Here is a 14,767-nt window from a genome sequence, read left to right as displayed (position 1 = left end):
TTGTATCATTTTCCCTCTAAACCCCCCTTTTTCTCACACAGTTCAGTGTCTGTCCCCTGAAATATTCTGTCAGGAATCTTTCCTTGACCTACCATCCCTAGTCCTACACCATTCCCTTATGCCAAATAGAACTATATTTTGTTATCTGAGTGATTTAGTAAATCAAGATATATTTCTCTGATACGTTTATCAGTTTCCCAAGAACAACAGATGAGGTCTTGTGGTCGTTTTGAATCCAGAATTGACATGTAAGAGTTGAATCAGTTTTCAGATTTCATGATGACTGTTTTGCACCACACTATTTCTCCAATGTGTGACTTCACTTTCTCACCACTGAATTTGATCCTTTGCCTCATTTCTAAACTGAGGCAACACATGTTTTTAAATGTAGCTTATCAGGTTGTTGTAACCTGAGGTATTGTTATGGTACCATGTGACCTCACCAATGTCTCCCTGGCACAGGTACCCCCCTGGTGTGGTTGGTGTGGCCTCTGGTGGGATCCATGGGCCAATGGAGGGGATGGTGCCTGGGGGGGGTGCCCATCGCCCACACCCTTCCCTCCGGTACCCACCCCACCCAGGCCCCGTCCCCCAACCAACCCTCCAAACACGGGGAGCCCATGAGAGAGCACATGACCGAGCCATAACTCTGCATCCAGAGAGGAAGGAGTTCATATATACACAACTGACCCACCCACTCTTAGACCAGCAGACTGATCGTTAGGGTTCACACAGAACACCGGAACCAAGTGGGGACAGTGAATATATTCACAACTGCTAGTCCAAAGTGGGGACCGTCAAAACTCATGTTCAGAGGATCCTCTTTTTTTTTCTTAAAAAAATAAATAAATCCTGTTTTCTGGGACACGTTGTTACCGCATGCCAGAGTTACGGCCCGTCCACCTTGACTGACCCACCAATAGGAGAGCTTGGAAGGACAATGACATCTGTTACTGGCCAGCCTCCAACCCCACCCTGCCCCATTCCATCATTTCAGTTCACGTGTCTATTTTTCTTTCCCCTGTTCTGAGACCACCCTACAAGTGAATATCGGTCTTTCTGTTCTTCAATGTGAAAAAAGAAATGATTAAGAAATGACATAGTTCAGACAGTAGAAAAAGACAATTGGTGTTGCCAATGGCATCAGCAGTCTCAATTGGGACCTCTATACCCTGTCCTAGTCCATCTCTCACCCTGTAGGTTGCTGGCTCCTGAATGTACAGACAGGATTTGATGGACACATCAGGGTTGCCAGATCTCTTGAGCCTCATGACCAGTACGAGACAAAAATAATAAGCCCAAATTGCCATCCAGAAACCAAACTCAATTTAAGTGAATATGGGACCTGAAAACCTTGAGAACACCCAATGTATTATAGAGAATATTTTGATCTGGTATACTCCTTTTTAGACATCTAGTTTCTCTGAGGAGCTTCTTCAAAGCTCCAGGTTCTGACGCACAAGGGGGATGAGAGACTGTTGTTGTAAAGGTCATGATCGCAATCTTAGACAATGTAAACTTTTAACAGTTGATTAATTGCCTTTCATTCCAACTCCGGATTCAGTAATTACATGTGGTGGTATGTCACAAAAATATCAAAATAAGAAATGCATGCAAAAGCACCTCTGCTTTTACCTGGACCTCCACATCATGGATTTGGACATTGTCACAGGTGTTTGTATGCTAGAGGGCTCTCTTAAAATGTCCTGTTTTTTTTCTCACCAAAAGGACCTACACAGTAGCACCAGCCAGACAGGAAAGGGTTTGGAAGTTGAGGTTACTGACTCAGGAAAAATAACTTTTGCAGAAATCTTTTCCCCCAAATTATGTCTGAAAGAAAAAAAAGTCTGGATCGTTTCACGTGTTTCCACCTTTTCTTCATTGTGGTATTTTTATAAATCAAACCTGTTTTTTGGTGTTCAAGGTTTCTGCAGAGTCCTGTTAGATTTGTATTGCCTAGTTAAATGTTCTTATAATGATAGTATTATGTGAACCACCCTTTTCTTTCTGTTCTTATAATGAAAGCCAGTTGAAGCTCTTGGAGGCATCATGCACTCTGTGAGCAATAGCAACATCCCTAGTGCCCTGACTTTAAAAACCAAACAATCTGTTAGCAGCCCTGTCTTGCTAGTGTGAGTATTTGTACAATTCAGTGCAGTTCAAATTAAAAAATGCTGTTTTATCATGCTCTGTGAAAGGTTTGTGAAAGTGTTTCTTTGCTGCTTATTTATGCATACGGTTTATAGACCAATGTATAACTTAATGTAATGACCTTCAGTTGACCCTTTCTGGATTCTGTGGTGGAATGGGTTTACTGGCCACACGGGGTTGCTAGAAACATGTTCCCATAAGAATTTATAAAAATGAGTACCATTATATAATTTTGGATAAATAGTCTACATTTTAATATAGGGATGTCTAAAAAGGAGAGTACTATGTATAACCAGGTGCACCACACGAGTCAATGCATACTGAAACGTTCAAACTACACCATAGAGTTGAAGTTTTATAGACTTCATAAATTGGACATTAAAAAGGTTCTTTTTTCCCCTGTCTGTGCCACACGCACTATAGCGAGGTCAGGCTTTTACCTAAATCCACAACTATTGCATAACTACAAAGCAACATACACATGATGCTCAACGTGTGTATAACTAGATTGTAATACACCAAAATAAGTTACAGTACTCAACTCAATGACAAGGAAACCCAACAAAAAGGTATTTCACTGCAAAAGTATGACCACTCATGATTCTTTGGTTTATGTGCAGTCTCACAAATACCTTAAACTTAATTCAAGATGGGTTCACATATAGACAAGAAGCATACATTAGAGGAGAAACACACAGGTACCATGGGTTAAACTTGACAGGGAAGAATAGCAGGACAGAAAAAGAAACATGACGAAACTAGTGTGATTCTGTTTTAATGTCGACATTGAATGCATCTTACTCTCTCCTCCAAAAAAAGCACCAAACATCCAAATGAGGTACTAAATTACATGAGAACTGAAGTAAACTTTCATAATGGTTATTTTCCTCAAAGCAAAAATGTTTGTGCAACAAACGTCTTCATCAGGATTGAAAGAAATGACAAAACCACAAAAAGAAATACAGAGAATCAAAGATCTCAGCTCAAAAGCTCCCAAACAAATAAATATGTAGAATTAGTTTGGAGATCAAGAAAATAAAGACTTCATTTTGGCCATTCTGGGGAAAAAGGGTAAACTAATCATCAATGTGTTGGATCTCCTAAACCTTAGTGACACTAGCTTTGAGGTGAAGGGAATTTCCTTTTCAAAGCTTCATAAATTACCTTTATTCAAGCAGTTAGTCATAAATGTGCAGTGCTTAGTATTAAAGGGATACTAAGGGGATTTTGTCAATGAAACCCTTTATCTACTTCCCCAGATGAACCCGTGGATACCATTTGTCTCTGCGTGCAGTTTGAAAGAAGTTGGTAACTGCTAGCAGATACCATAGACTTCTATTCACTGCGCTAACGCTAATTAGGATTGGCTCGCGAAACTACCTCTAACTTCCTTCATACTGGATGCAGAGACAAATGGTATCCCCGTGGGTTCAAAAAATGTATGCACTCACTAACTGTAAGTCGCTCTGGATAAGAGCGTCTGCTAAATGACTAAAATGTAATGTAAATGGTTCATCTGACTCTGGAGAAGTAGATAAAGGGCTTCGTTGACAAAAGGGCTTCGTCCTAAAGTATCCCTTTAAGAATTAAGTTCATAGTACACAATTGCAGCAGTTCTCTGTTGGGTGCCCTGACCCAAAGATATGTTGGCCTAGACCCTGCCCATCAAAAAACAAGACAACCATTTCAACTGGAAAAACTACTAAAAGGACAGTAATTTTGGGTGTGTTTTCGGCAGTGCCCATAATAAACCGATATAAAGATGTGTTGATTTGAATCGATGCTGGTATATTTCCTTATACTTATTTTTTAAACAACCACATGCATTTACACTTTTGCCTAAAGATTTTACATGAAAATCAATAAAGATCAATAGCATTTGAAAACTACAATCCTTTAGTTCTGATCATCCCTAGTTATTTTTTCTGTCAGTCTCAGGTTTGTCCAGATAGCTCTAAGTGTGTGTCCTCTGCCAGGGTAGAGTGAGGCTCATGATTCCCTCCCCTTTCACAGTTTGTCCATGCCCCTAGGGACCCCGCCTACTCCCGTTTTGTTACTCATCATCTTCCTCACCGTCTGAGAGCGAGGCACAGGGGCGGATCTGTCGGTAGCCGTCCAGCCACTTCTCCACCATCTGTGTGACCAGGGGGTGGTTCCGCCGGCGGGAGCTCTTCTGCATGGCCACCAGCACTCCACCCTCTGTCACACAGCAGTCCAACCACTCCCTGAGCAGCTTCTCCTGCTGCTCCTCATTCCCCATCTGACACACACAGACAAGAAAACCATCAACCATGAGACTACATCTCATACTTTAGAGAATGCTCTCATACTGAGAAAATCGCAATTAGTGCAGCCAATCTCCCTTACTTTTCACATTCCAGTCACTTCACGAGAATAGCAAAATACTTACATACGTTTTACACTATAGTCACTTAGCAGATGGTGTAATCAGCATGAATAGCGAACTTAGCTTGAATTAGCATGAATGACAGAATCCTTGAAAAGCAGCCAGTCGGGGTCCATATAAATATTCATGATACCACAGCGGGAGCTCCCTCCTACCTCTTGTGCTGAGAGAAAGTGGATGTGGAGCAACTTTCTCTCACTGTCTACCAGCGGTAGGAAGGTGACTGTGACGTCATCGTCTGTGTTGAGGTTGGCGCCTGCACCCCGATTGTCGAAGCCGTCATTCTCCATGGCCACCAGTGCAGAGAAGTGGCCGCGGGTGTAGCCCAGAGCGATGGGACTCTTCCAACAGAAACTCTGCTCCCACAGCAGGGGCAAGTACACACCTGGAGAGAGGACAGGGAGGGAAGGGGGTGAGGTGAAGGAGGAAGAGAGGAGGGGGAAATCAAGGGAGGAGGTAAAAGGGACATGGGGAAGGAAAGAAAGAGAAATAGAGAGAGATGACAAACCAAAATGTCAAAACAGGCTGACATATTGCTTACCAACAGTTTCCCAAACACAATGGACAATTTCCCTGAGACTATTCCATCAGCCTCATAACCCACTAGACAGCATCTACAAGTGAATGGGACACTTCACCTTGTGACCATAACTTAAACCACAAACCACTGTTTTTGAGCATCTAGAACAGTTACTATCCCTCACTGTTCAACCGTCTGCCATTGTGTGTTTACTGGGTTCACCTGGCAACCAATTTAAAACTGAGCTTTCTCCTTCCCTCCCTCCATGGACACCCATAAGCCTCTCCTTCCCTTGGCAACACAAACAGTAGCCTATATCATTCCTCCATTACCACATGCAGCCCATCGTTAGAGAGCTTTTATTATGGCTGCACGGGCTCTGCAGGCTAATTAAAGCCAGACTGTTTACTAGGGCCCACGGAGGTGGACCCCGCCCTCAGCCCTTATTGGACGCCCGCTTTACACTACCACTCCCTCTTCTCATGATGGCTAACATATGCTGAGAGACATACTTTTAACAGTATGTACAGTGAACCATGCTCCTGCATTGCTTCATAGTTAGGGGGTGGGATTATTTTGTCAGAATTGTTCTTCGACTGGTTTTAGAGAGAGAGTCACATGCATGCTGTATCAGCATTGGAACAATCCCAACGAACAATTGTAACCACCCTCCCTTTACTAAACAGATCATCTACTTGGACTGATTCTTGATGCGGCTACAGTTCCTGTAAGAATGAGAAGACAGATTATGTGAGCAATGGGATGTATGCAGACACGCTTGTGGCATTTCACACTGGGACTCTGCACCTAGGCTCAGTAGTGGACAGCTACAAACTAGGGATGTGACAAATGGAAAAACATTCTTAATGTTTAAACTCAGTTTTTCATTAAAACTATAAGAAATGTTTATAAAATTCCATGTGAATTGATAATGCAGCTGCCAGCAACAGTTTGGGTCTCATGAGATGAGCGAGATGCAACACTACTCTGTCACACACAGTATCTGCACAGGTTTGCTTCACACTGCTCACAGCGTGGTAGCCAGGGCACCAAAACAGTGGGGAAGTTGAGCCTCGTGCTTCAATGCTCCTAGTTGTTTTTCGGTTAGGGATTCTTAACATTAAGGATCTGCATTTAGTTGAAACATTACAATGTTTTAACGCTCACACCCCTAATACGGACTACAGCTTGTGTTCACTGGGGTGCAACGTGCAGAAGAGTAAGAAAGGAATAGGTTATATTATGGAAAACACATTCTTCTGTAATGTACATTAGGGAATCGTGTCTTATAATACAGTTCTATCTGCAATGCTAAGGGTCATGCCACGAGACTGACAATTTCTAAATCAAGTGTCAACTCCCTCCACCTGTGACACACTGCTGTGTAAATCAAAACACCTCTGAAAGTGCTATCCGGAAATCCATTATTGATTGAATACTGACCTTTGAGCAAAACTCTCAAATCAGCAAACCCAATCGAAAATTAGCATCATCCTTGTGCCACGATTCATGTGCTAGGGCTAATTCAAATCAGAAGGGCTTTGTCTGACCCAGCAGATATTGTCCAACCCATGGACACAGACTGGGCCGTCAATCTAATTGGACAAGAAGAGATAAATCTGCAACACTGTGCATTTTGAGAGCATTTTGCTTGACAGGATTACTACAAAGCTTACTACATCAACGGGAGAGAAAAAAGCCTTTAAAAATCAGCCCAATTGAAGACTGAGGCCAAAGAAAACAGACATCATCTCACCTTGAAAACGGGTGTACCCAAGTGTTTCACCACGGAAACTTTTGTAATACTTCACTCCATAGACGATGATTGGTCTACGAAGAATGTGTGCAAGAACAAAAATATGAGTCTGCTCCAGGCTGGCTCCAGGCTGTAGAGAGAGAAACAACACAAAGAGAGAGGCACGTCAAACTACCTTTGTGGTGCATAGCTGCAAAATATACTATTAGGATTTGTGCTATTACTTACTATTAGCTGTTAGGCTAACCTGATTGGACGTACATCCAGCAATACTGTAAGCCGGAGTCTTAAAACCATGCCTTTATACCATAAATATGTGATCAAGAATAATTTGATTGTTAAAAAGAAAACCTTAAGTCAATGCCTCTGTTGGTTCTACATCTTAAATGATTAATATAGTAGAGGAACAGTTGAGGTTACACAACTGTCAAATAAAAATGACAGTGGGGGCTCTCATACACTGGGGTTTTCTATATGGTCAGAGCAGTATGGCATTGCATAATTCATGGGCAGTAAATGCTTTTCATATTTTAGCATATTACAGTACAGATGTAGGATCTTAATTTCACCTACATTGTCACAGCCAAATAATCCTGCAGCAACAGGATTTGAACGTTTAGTCTATAATGTTGCTTGATCAGTGGTTAGGCTTTTAGCAGCCCAAAAGTAGGTTCCATGAAAAGTGCAATACTGTTATTATAACCTTGTGTTAGAGTGGGTTTTCAGAATTTATGTAAATCACAAAGCTCATCTGCATTTTCTGCGGTGCAATCTTTTTTATATATAATTCTCAACAAAACAGTGATCAAATTAAGATTCTACATTTGTACACTGCTGATCCCAAGTCAAGTCCTTCCACCTAAAAAGCTTAAAGCTTTATGTATGTATGTATGCATAAGGAAATTAGTGAGTGTGTGTTTGTGTACCTGGCTGGCCAGTGAGAGGATGAAAGCCCAGTCTTCCTGCCACTGTTCCTCCCTGAGTGAGAAATGCAAGCCGAAGCTTTGGGAATACCATGACTCCCACTCCTTCCAGCGCGTGTAGAACCTAGACAGACAGAACACACGTCAGTGACCCTCTGTTTTGTTTTGTGTGTGTGTGTGTGTGTGTGTGTGTGGGGGGGGTAGAACAGCTTTAATATTGCAGCTAGATTGTAGCTTCCATCACTGTAATTGTCTGCATCAAAGTGATGCAGTCAAAAGTTTGGACACACCTACTCATTTTTATTTATTTTTACTATTTTCTACATTGTAGAATAATAGTGAAGACATCAAAACTATGAACAAACACATATGGAATCATTTAGTAACCAAAAAAAGTGTTAAACAAATCAAAATGTATTTTATATTTGAGATTCTTCAAATAGCCACCCTTTGCCTTGATGACAGCTTTGCACACTCTTGGCATCCTCTCAACCAGCTTCACCTGGAATGCTTTTCCAACAATCTAATGATTCAATCTCTTCGCAGCAAAATCTGCAGAGCTGGGAAGGTTGTATTCCCCATATAAATTACATTATTTTGGTTGCAAGAATGTTGTATAATAATTTAAATAGAAATTTATACATTTTGAATCCGGCGTCGTTTTGCTTATCAGTTCATAAACCATGTGCCATGGAATCAGTACGTCAAAAATCTCTTCCCAACAATTTTGTAATCTATATGGCATGGCTGTCAATCTTTGGACCTTGAATGAAACTGGTATATTTATTTATTTATCACAATTTTCTTTAACCAATTATGGTCTTTAATGCAGGGCCGACACACAAGTTCCTTACTTTTTCCCCCTACCACATTCCTCTTCCATTCTTGCAGTAATGCTGCAATTTGTTGGTTGTAATTTTGGGTAGAGCAGATATTTCCATATGTTTTTGTTAGCTGCATGTGCGACATAACTCCACCAGTCCTACCTATGATATCATTTACGAAGATTATACTTTTTTTTTTTTAATAATCCTAATATCATTGTTTTTTATCAATTAGTATATTTGAGTTTAATCACAATATTTGTTGTATTATTTGTTCTGTAGTTTCTGGTGGATGAAATTGTAATTGCAACCAACTTTCTTTGGCTTGTTTTAGAAATGGTGATATTTGGGAGATTATTTCCTTTTCAGATAACTGAAAGTGAGAGGTTGTAATCTGAATAAAGGGGAAAAAGGCCATTCTTGAACATAGGGTGAGACATTCTTACTAATTTGCTAGAGAACCAGTTTGGATTTAAGTATTGTTACTCAAATGCTTTAAACCCTTTTGCAATGAGAACGGTTGTCCTTTTTCCACAATTAAATAATTGGTTTGCATAAACAAACATAGCCTTCTCATCCTATCCCCATGCCCAGACAAAGTCACACCCCAGACCCAGGCCTCACCAGTGGGAGCAGTTGTGCAGGGTGTCGTGAAGGGTCTTGCGGAGGACAGAGTCCTTGTCATAGATGCCCCAGGTGGCCTGCAGTACTGAGTCTAACAGGCAGTCCCCGGCCGTGCGGTTCCACAGGGCATACAGCCTGCTGTCCAACCGCGTTCCTAGCTCTATAGACCAGTTGATGATGGGAGACTCCTCCTCCAGCTCTGAGAGAGAGAGGGAAAGTGAGGCTTTCAAAGGGCACTCTTTGGTTTTACATGGTGTGCAGGCTTTTGTTCCAGCCCAGAACTAACATCCCTGTTCAATTAATCAAGTCTTGTAATGTGTAGGGATGTACAGTGATTAGTGATGTGCAGTTCGCAAACTATTCATTCTTTTGTAACGACTCTTTACTGACTCGAGAGTCATGATTCGTTTTTCGTTCATTTTGTTGTTCGTTTGACCTCCTGGCCACGATTACAACAGAAGGATTAAGACGCGCTTCTCCGGCTCAGTGGCTCCGAAGACGTGCGCCGACCAACAACTCTAAAATAGATCATGCTGCAGGCAGCAATAACAGCATAGAGAAGAAAAAGACATGTTTAGAACTCATAATTGATTGCATGGTTCAAGAATAAATGGAATTGATTGATTCTTGAATTTTATGATAGAACCAAAACATACACTGTCTTTGCTATAAAAAAAACTTGAGAACGAATCGTTTGGGGTGCTGCAGTTCGTTCAAGCAATGCATTCCACCAAGAGTCGTTCACAATCTTGTCCGTTTGCGGCCACAACTTTGTTTCAAATGTATACATAGCAATCAACAAATGTACACATTGTTTAAAGCACATTTTAAAAGTCTGTCACAAATGACAGCTCCATAAGCCCGTTATGGTGAACGACAACAGGCTTGTAGAATCATGACTCTTTCGAGTTTTCAGTTCATCATTTGAAATGAGTCTAAATATTAATTATTTTTACTGAATGAGTTGAAAAGATCCAAGTCAGTAAAAAGAGCTGAACTTCCCATCACTAACAGTGATAGCAAGGACACCATTGTGATGCTGGGCTTGCACTATGTACAACGACAAGGTGCGGATGGCTGAAGGTGCCACCTTGATTCTACATGACCGGTGATGGCACTGGAAAGGACCCCAGCATGATCATATTTCAAAGAGGGGATCGAGTGTGATGAAAAGTGATACACCTGCACTTGCAGCTTCATCATAGCAGAACGAAAGACAGGAGCGTTTGGAGGTGACTAGGGTGACTTTGGTCACCTGGTCTTCCATACACTGGCTTGTTACCCTTGGTGTGCTAAACAGGTCACAAGACACCCTAGAGAGTGTGAGCAATCAGTGTGGAAAAGTACCATTGACGGCGTGTGGAGGAAGTACAGTCATTTACTAAAGGTACTGGAGGAAGTAGTCATTCACTAAAGGCCTCTACACAGTCTACGCAACGGATCCGACTGAGGTTTGTTTGCATTGCTCTCTACGTAGTTCTAAGTACTTTTGTGCGGCAGAATTTTTTTTACGCGACGCAAATGCCGTAGCTCCGTTTGCGTAGACTGTGAAATCACTGTGGAGAGCCCTTTAGGGATCAGTGAAATCCTAAAACTCAATTAGCATGATTAGCATGGATGCAAGCACACACGATAATGGCAGGCAAAATGGCAGGCAGGGAATAGACCTGTAATACAACACTATACAGCAGCCTTCTCATGTAGTAGAGAAGGGATAGGAAGCTATACAGATGCCACCCACTGTTGACTATGACAATGGTCTCTCGCTCACACACACACACACACACACAAAATTCAGTAAAATAGTGGTATTGTACAGTGCCTTGCAAAAGTATTCATCCCCCTTGGCGTTTTTCCTATTTTGTTGCATTACAACCTGTAATTTAAATTGATTTTTATTTGGATTTCATGTAATGGACATAAACAAAAGTCCAAATTGGTGAAGTGAAATGAAAAAAATAACTTGTTTCAAACAATTCTAAAAAATAAATAACGGAAAAGTGGTGCGTGCATATGTATTCAACCCCTTTGCTATGAAGCCCCTAAATAAGATCTGGTGCAACCAATTACCTTCAGAAGTCACATAATTAGTTAAATAAAGTCCACCTGTGTACAATCTAAGTGTCACATGATCTCAGCATATATACACACATGAAATTCTTGAGGGAAACAGAGGTTCACCTTCCAGCAAGACAATGGCCCTAAGCATACTACTAAAGCAACACTTGAGTGGTTTAAGGGGAAACATTTAAATGTCTTGGAATGGCCTAGTCAAAGCCCAGACCTCAATCCAATTGAGAATCTGTGGTATGACTTAAAGATTGCTGTACACCAGCGGAACCCATCCAACTTGAAGGAGCTGGAGCAGTTTTGCCTTGAAGAATGGGCAAAAATCCCAGTGGCTAGATGTGCCAAGATTATAGAGACATACACCAAGAGACTTGCAGCTGTAATTGCTGCAAAAGGTGGCTCTACAAAGTATTGACTTTGGGGGGGTGAATAGTTATGCATGCTCAAGTTCTGTTTTTTTGTCTTATTTCTTGTTTGTTTCACAATAAAACAATATTTTGCATCTTCAAAGTGGTAGGCATGTTGTGTAAATCAAATGATACAAACCCCCCCAAAATATCCATTTTAATTCCAGGTTGTAAGCCAACAAAACAGGAAAAATACCAAGGGGGGTTAATACTTTCGCAAACCACTGTAAGTTACTGAAATTCACATGAAGTAAGTCAATATTTCACCTTTCTGTACATCTCGGTCTAGCACCTCGTCAAACAGTTTCTCCTGAACTGTTGGGGGCAAGTCCTCGATATCTGCAGACAAAAACACACAGGGTGGCATTCAATTGCTTGAGATACACAACACAAAAAAGACATGATACAGTTCATCATCCAAAAACTTCCCAAAAAGGGAAAGTTAGAGGGCAAGTATTTATTTGACAACAGTGAAATGAAATGTAGGGCTTGGAGAAGAAAGTGAATCCGTCTTCACCTCTTGACCTGCACACGCCTTAAAAACTAAGCCAGGCTGAAGTGATTAGGGTTTAATATCCTGAGGTTGCAGGAGTCAATGCTGCATTGTAACTCTACAAGCTGACGTCTCTGCAAACTACAGACACCACATTTGACTGTTTTCTATCCAATGTCAAACCATGTTTTGTTTTGTGTTGCCTTTTCTTTCCACAATAAAGCTACAGGGCTACTGTGTGTGATTGGAGCCCTTGACAACAGTAGTGGCTATTCTTCAGCTCAATAAATGAATGCATTGACATTGTGCAACAGAACAGAGGGGCTTCTATAATGGCCAGAAGCCAATGCATCTGCATGCTCCCCAAATACTCTGCATACCAGACATCACTGCTTATCAGCCCTGCAGTTCTCGTCTTTAACCACAACGTAGCCTATTTCTCAAGTAGGAATTCAACTAAAATAGCTGTAGACTCAACCTTGCGTACCCTACCAAAAACGTTGTACCTATGGGCTCCAGACTAACTTTTCCCCCTGGTTTTTAAATTGGTGGCACCAGCATATGATTTGGTCACACCAAAGTTTTGCAGCGGCGTCACACAATAGAAAAAAGGAGTGGATTGGATTTTGAAATGTTATTCGATCAGAGAGTATTTTTGTTGTCCCGGAGCACTAATAGGGGGACAGGCCGTGAGTGGCTCGCTCATCACAGCAGCAGGCCCCAGCGAAACAGGCACAGGGCAGACACTTGCATTACAGGAATCATGAGGATAATGCTTTTTGACCAAATCATGGTTTTAGCCTCATAAAAAAAAATAGAGTAAGTTTGGAGTGAAGTGATCATGTTGAATGTGCAGCTCGCACCGATACGTCCAATTAAGTTTACTTGCACAGTCAAGTCAAAGGATTGCAAAATGTGACTAAATAGTTGCAGTTTGGAGCCTTGTGTTTCACCAAATCATGTTTGTAGCCTACTCAAAAACAGAAAATGTTGACAGAAATGACTAGCTAGAATTTGCAGCTCGCACAGATGCAAGCAATTCAATGTTTTACTCGCACAGCCAAGTCAAAGGGTGGAAATACGCAACCAAATCGCCACACAACAATACCCTAAGATGGTGCCAGGGAAAATATTTTTCTCAAGAGTAGTTGGAAACAACCATACCATTATGCAATTCCCTAACACAAAACATGTATTCTACCATCATATAGGCCTAAGACATGAAGCTTTAGTGTAGAAGAGCAGCAAAACAGTTGACGCCACATAACTATACACAGTAACTAGGCGAAATAAAACTACTGCAGAAGTATATAGTAGGTCAGAGGGAGGCTGACCTGCTGGCAGCGTGAAGGTGACCAGGTCAGTGAGGAAGTAGCAGGTGAAGTCTCCCTTGCGCTGCTGCAGGGAGGCAGCCACCTCACGGCGTATCTGCTCCGTCAGCTCAGGGCACACCATGGCTGGGATACACTTAGCTGCCTGCTGGGACACCTAGACAGTGACACAGAAATGATAAAATGTTTCCTACTGCAAATAAAACCCAGGTGAAACATTCAGAGTGTTGCAGAGAGAAATGTAATGAGTAGAATCCCTGACTCGATTCCCTGTTCAATCATATGTTTAACACAATCCATATCCATTTGAACGTTCAGTAACACTGCACCCTCCTGAACAGGCCCCAGGTAGACCCTGCCCTGTCCCGTCCTTCCTTAGGGGACATAATCCTGCCGGTCCTTCCAGGGCTCACACACACTCACTGACCCTGGGATAAGAGCCTCCTGTCAGCAGCGGGATAAACTGGGATCATGTTTACGCACCCATCGATCTGCCACACATACACCACATCCCATCCACTATGTCGTCTCCCGGTAGATAGAGGTTAACAAAGCTCATCAGCGGTATCTTCAAAACATTGATAAGCAGAACCTAACTCAACCTGGAGATGGAGTGACTATTAACCAATACATTTAATCTACACTAACTGGTACAGCAGAATAAAGACAACGGTCTTTGACCTGTACCATTACAGCTAACACATTGGCAGGGCCTGTATGTCGTCCTGACCTCAGTGAGGAGCACGGCCAGCATGTCCTGCCTCTGGAAGCGGATGGCCAGGTGGACCAGGGTGAAGCCATCGTCAAAGGCAGAGGGCCGGTTGAGAAGACGCACCTCGTCGGACGTCAGCTGCCTGGCGATGTCCCCACCTGATGATTTATAGGCCTCTACTGCAGCCAGGTCCCCCTCTACCACACCTGCAGAAAGAGAGGAGGGGGAGGAGGGGGGGAATCAGTGAGGAGTTAAAAACACAAGCTACACAGCACACACTACATAAACTCAGTGTAAAGGTCACAAAACATTAGGAACACCTTCCTAATATTGGAGTTGCAACCCCTTTTGCCCTCAGAACAGCCTCAATTCATCGGGGCATGGACTCTACAAGGTGTTGAAAACATTCCACATGGATGCTGGCCCATGTTGACTCCAATGCTTCCCACAGTTGTGTCAAGTTGGCTGGATGTCCTTTGGGTGGTGGACCATTCTTGATACACACGGGAAACTGTTGAGCGTGAAAAACCCAGCAGCATTGCAGTTCTT

At 42.2% G+C, this 14,767-nt stretch overlaps 2 protein-coding genes across 2 annotated transcripts in view; one reads left to right on the top strand and one right to left on the bottom strand.

Annotated features, from left to right (window-relative positions):
• LOC311131418 (C-terminal-binding protein 2-like) overlaps window positions 1–740 on the top strand; it is a 63,084-nt gene extending 62,344 nt beyond the window's left edge. The window contains 2 exon segments of the mRNA XM_084164392.1: window positions 463–529; window positions 531–740. Of these exon segments, the coding sequence (XP_084020518.1) occupies window positions 463–529; window positions 531–647 (184 nt within the window). The 3' untranslated portion in view covers window positions 648–740.
• A 2,170-nt stretch (window positions 741–2,910) lies between these two features.
• LOC311131411 (ubiquitin thioesterase Zranb1-like) overlaps window positions 2,911–14,767 on the bottom strand; it is a 38,231-nt gene continuing 26,374 nt past the window's right edge. Inside the window, exons 3-10 of the mRNA XM_084164378.1 lie at window positions 14,237–14,424; window positions 13,510–13,663; window positions 11,950–12,021; window positions 9,206–9,404; window positions 7,761–7,881; window positions 6,835–6,964; window positions 4,714–4,943; window positions 2,911–4,411 (exon numbers count right to left, since the gene is read on the bottom strand). Coding sequence (XP_084020504.1) covers window positions 4,205–4,411; window positions 4,714–4,943; window positions 6,835–6,964; window positions 7,761–7,881; window positions 9,206–9,404; window positions 11,950–12,021; window positions 13,510–13,663; window positions 14,237–14,424 — 1,301 coding nt within the window. The 3' untranslated portion in view covers window positions 2,911–4,204. The remainder of the gene's footprint in view (window positions 4,412–4,713; window positions 4,944–6,834; window positions 6,965–7,760; window positions 7,882–9,205; window positions 9,405–11,949; window positions 12,022–13,509; window positions 13,664–14,236; window positions 14,425–14,767) is intronic.

Source organism: Coregonus lavaretus, assembly GCF_964263955.1.
Source record: "Coregonus lavaretus genome assembly, chromosome: 1".
In the NCBI taxonomy this organism is placed as follows: Eukaryota; Metazoa; Chordata; class Actinopteri; order Salmoniformes; family Salmonidae; genus Coregonus; species Coregonus lavaretus.
The sequence above is the reverse complement of the archived record's forward strand: the minus strand, read 5'-3'. Positions and strand labels throughout refer to the sequence as shown.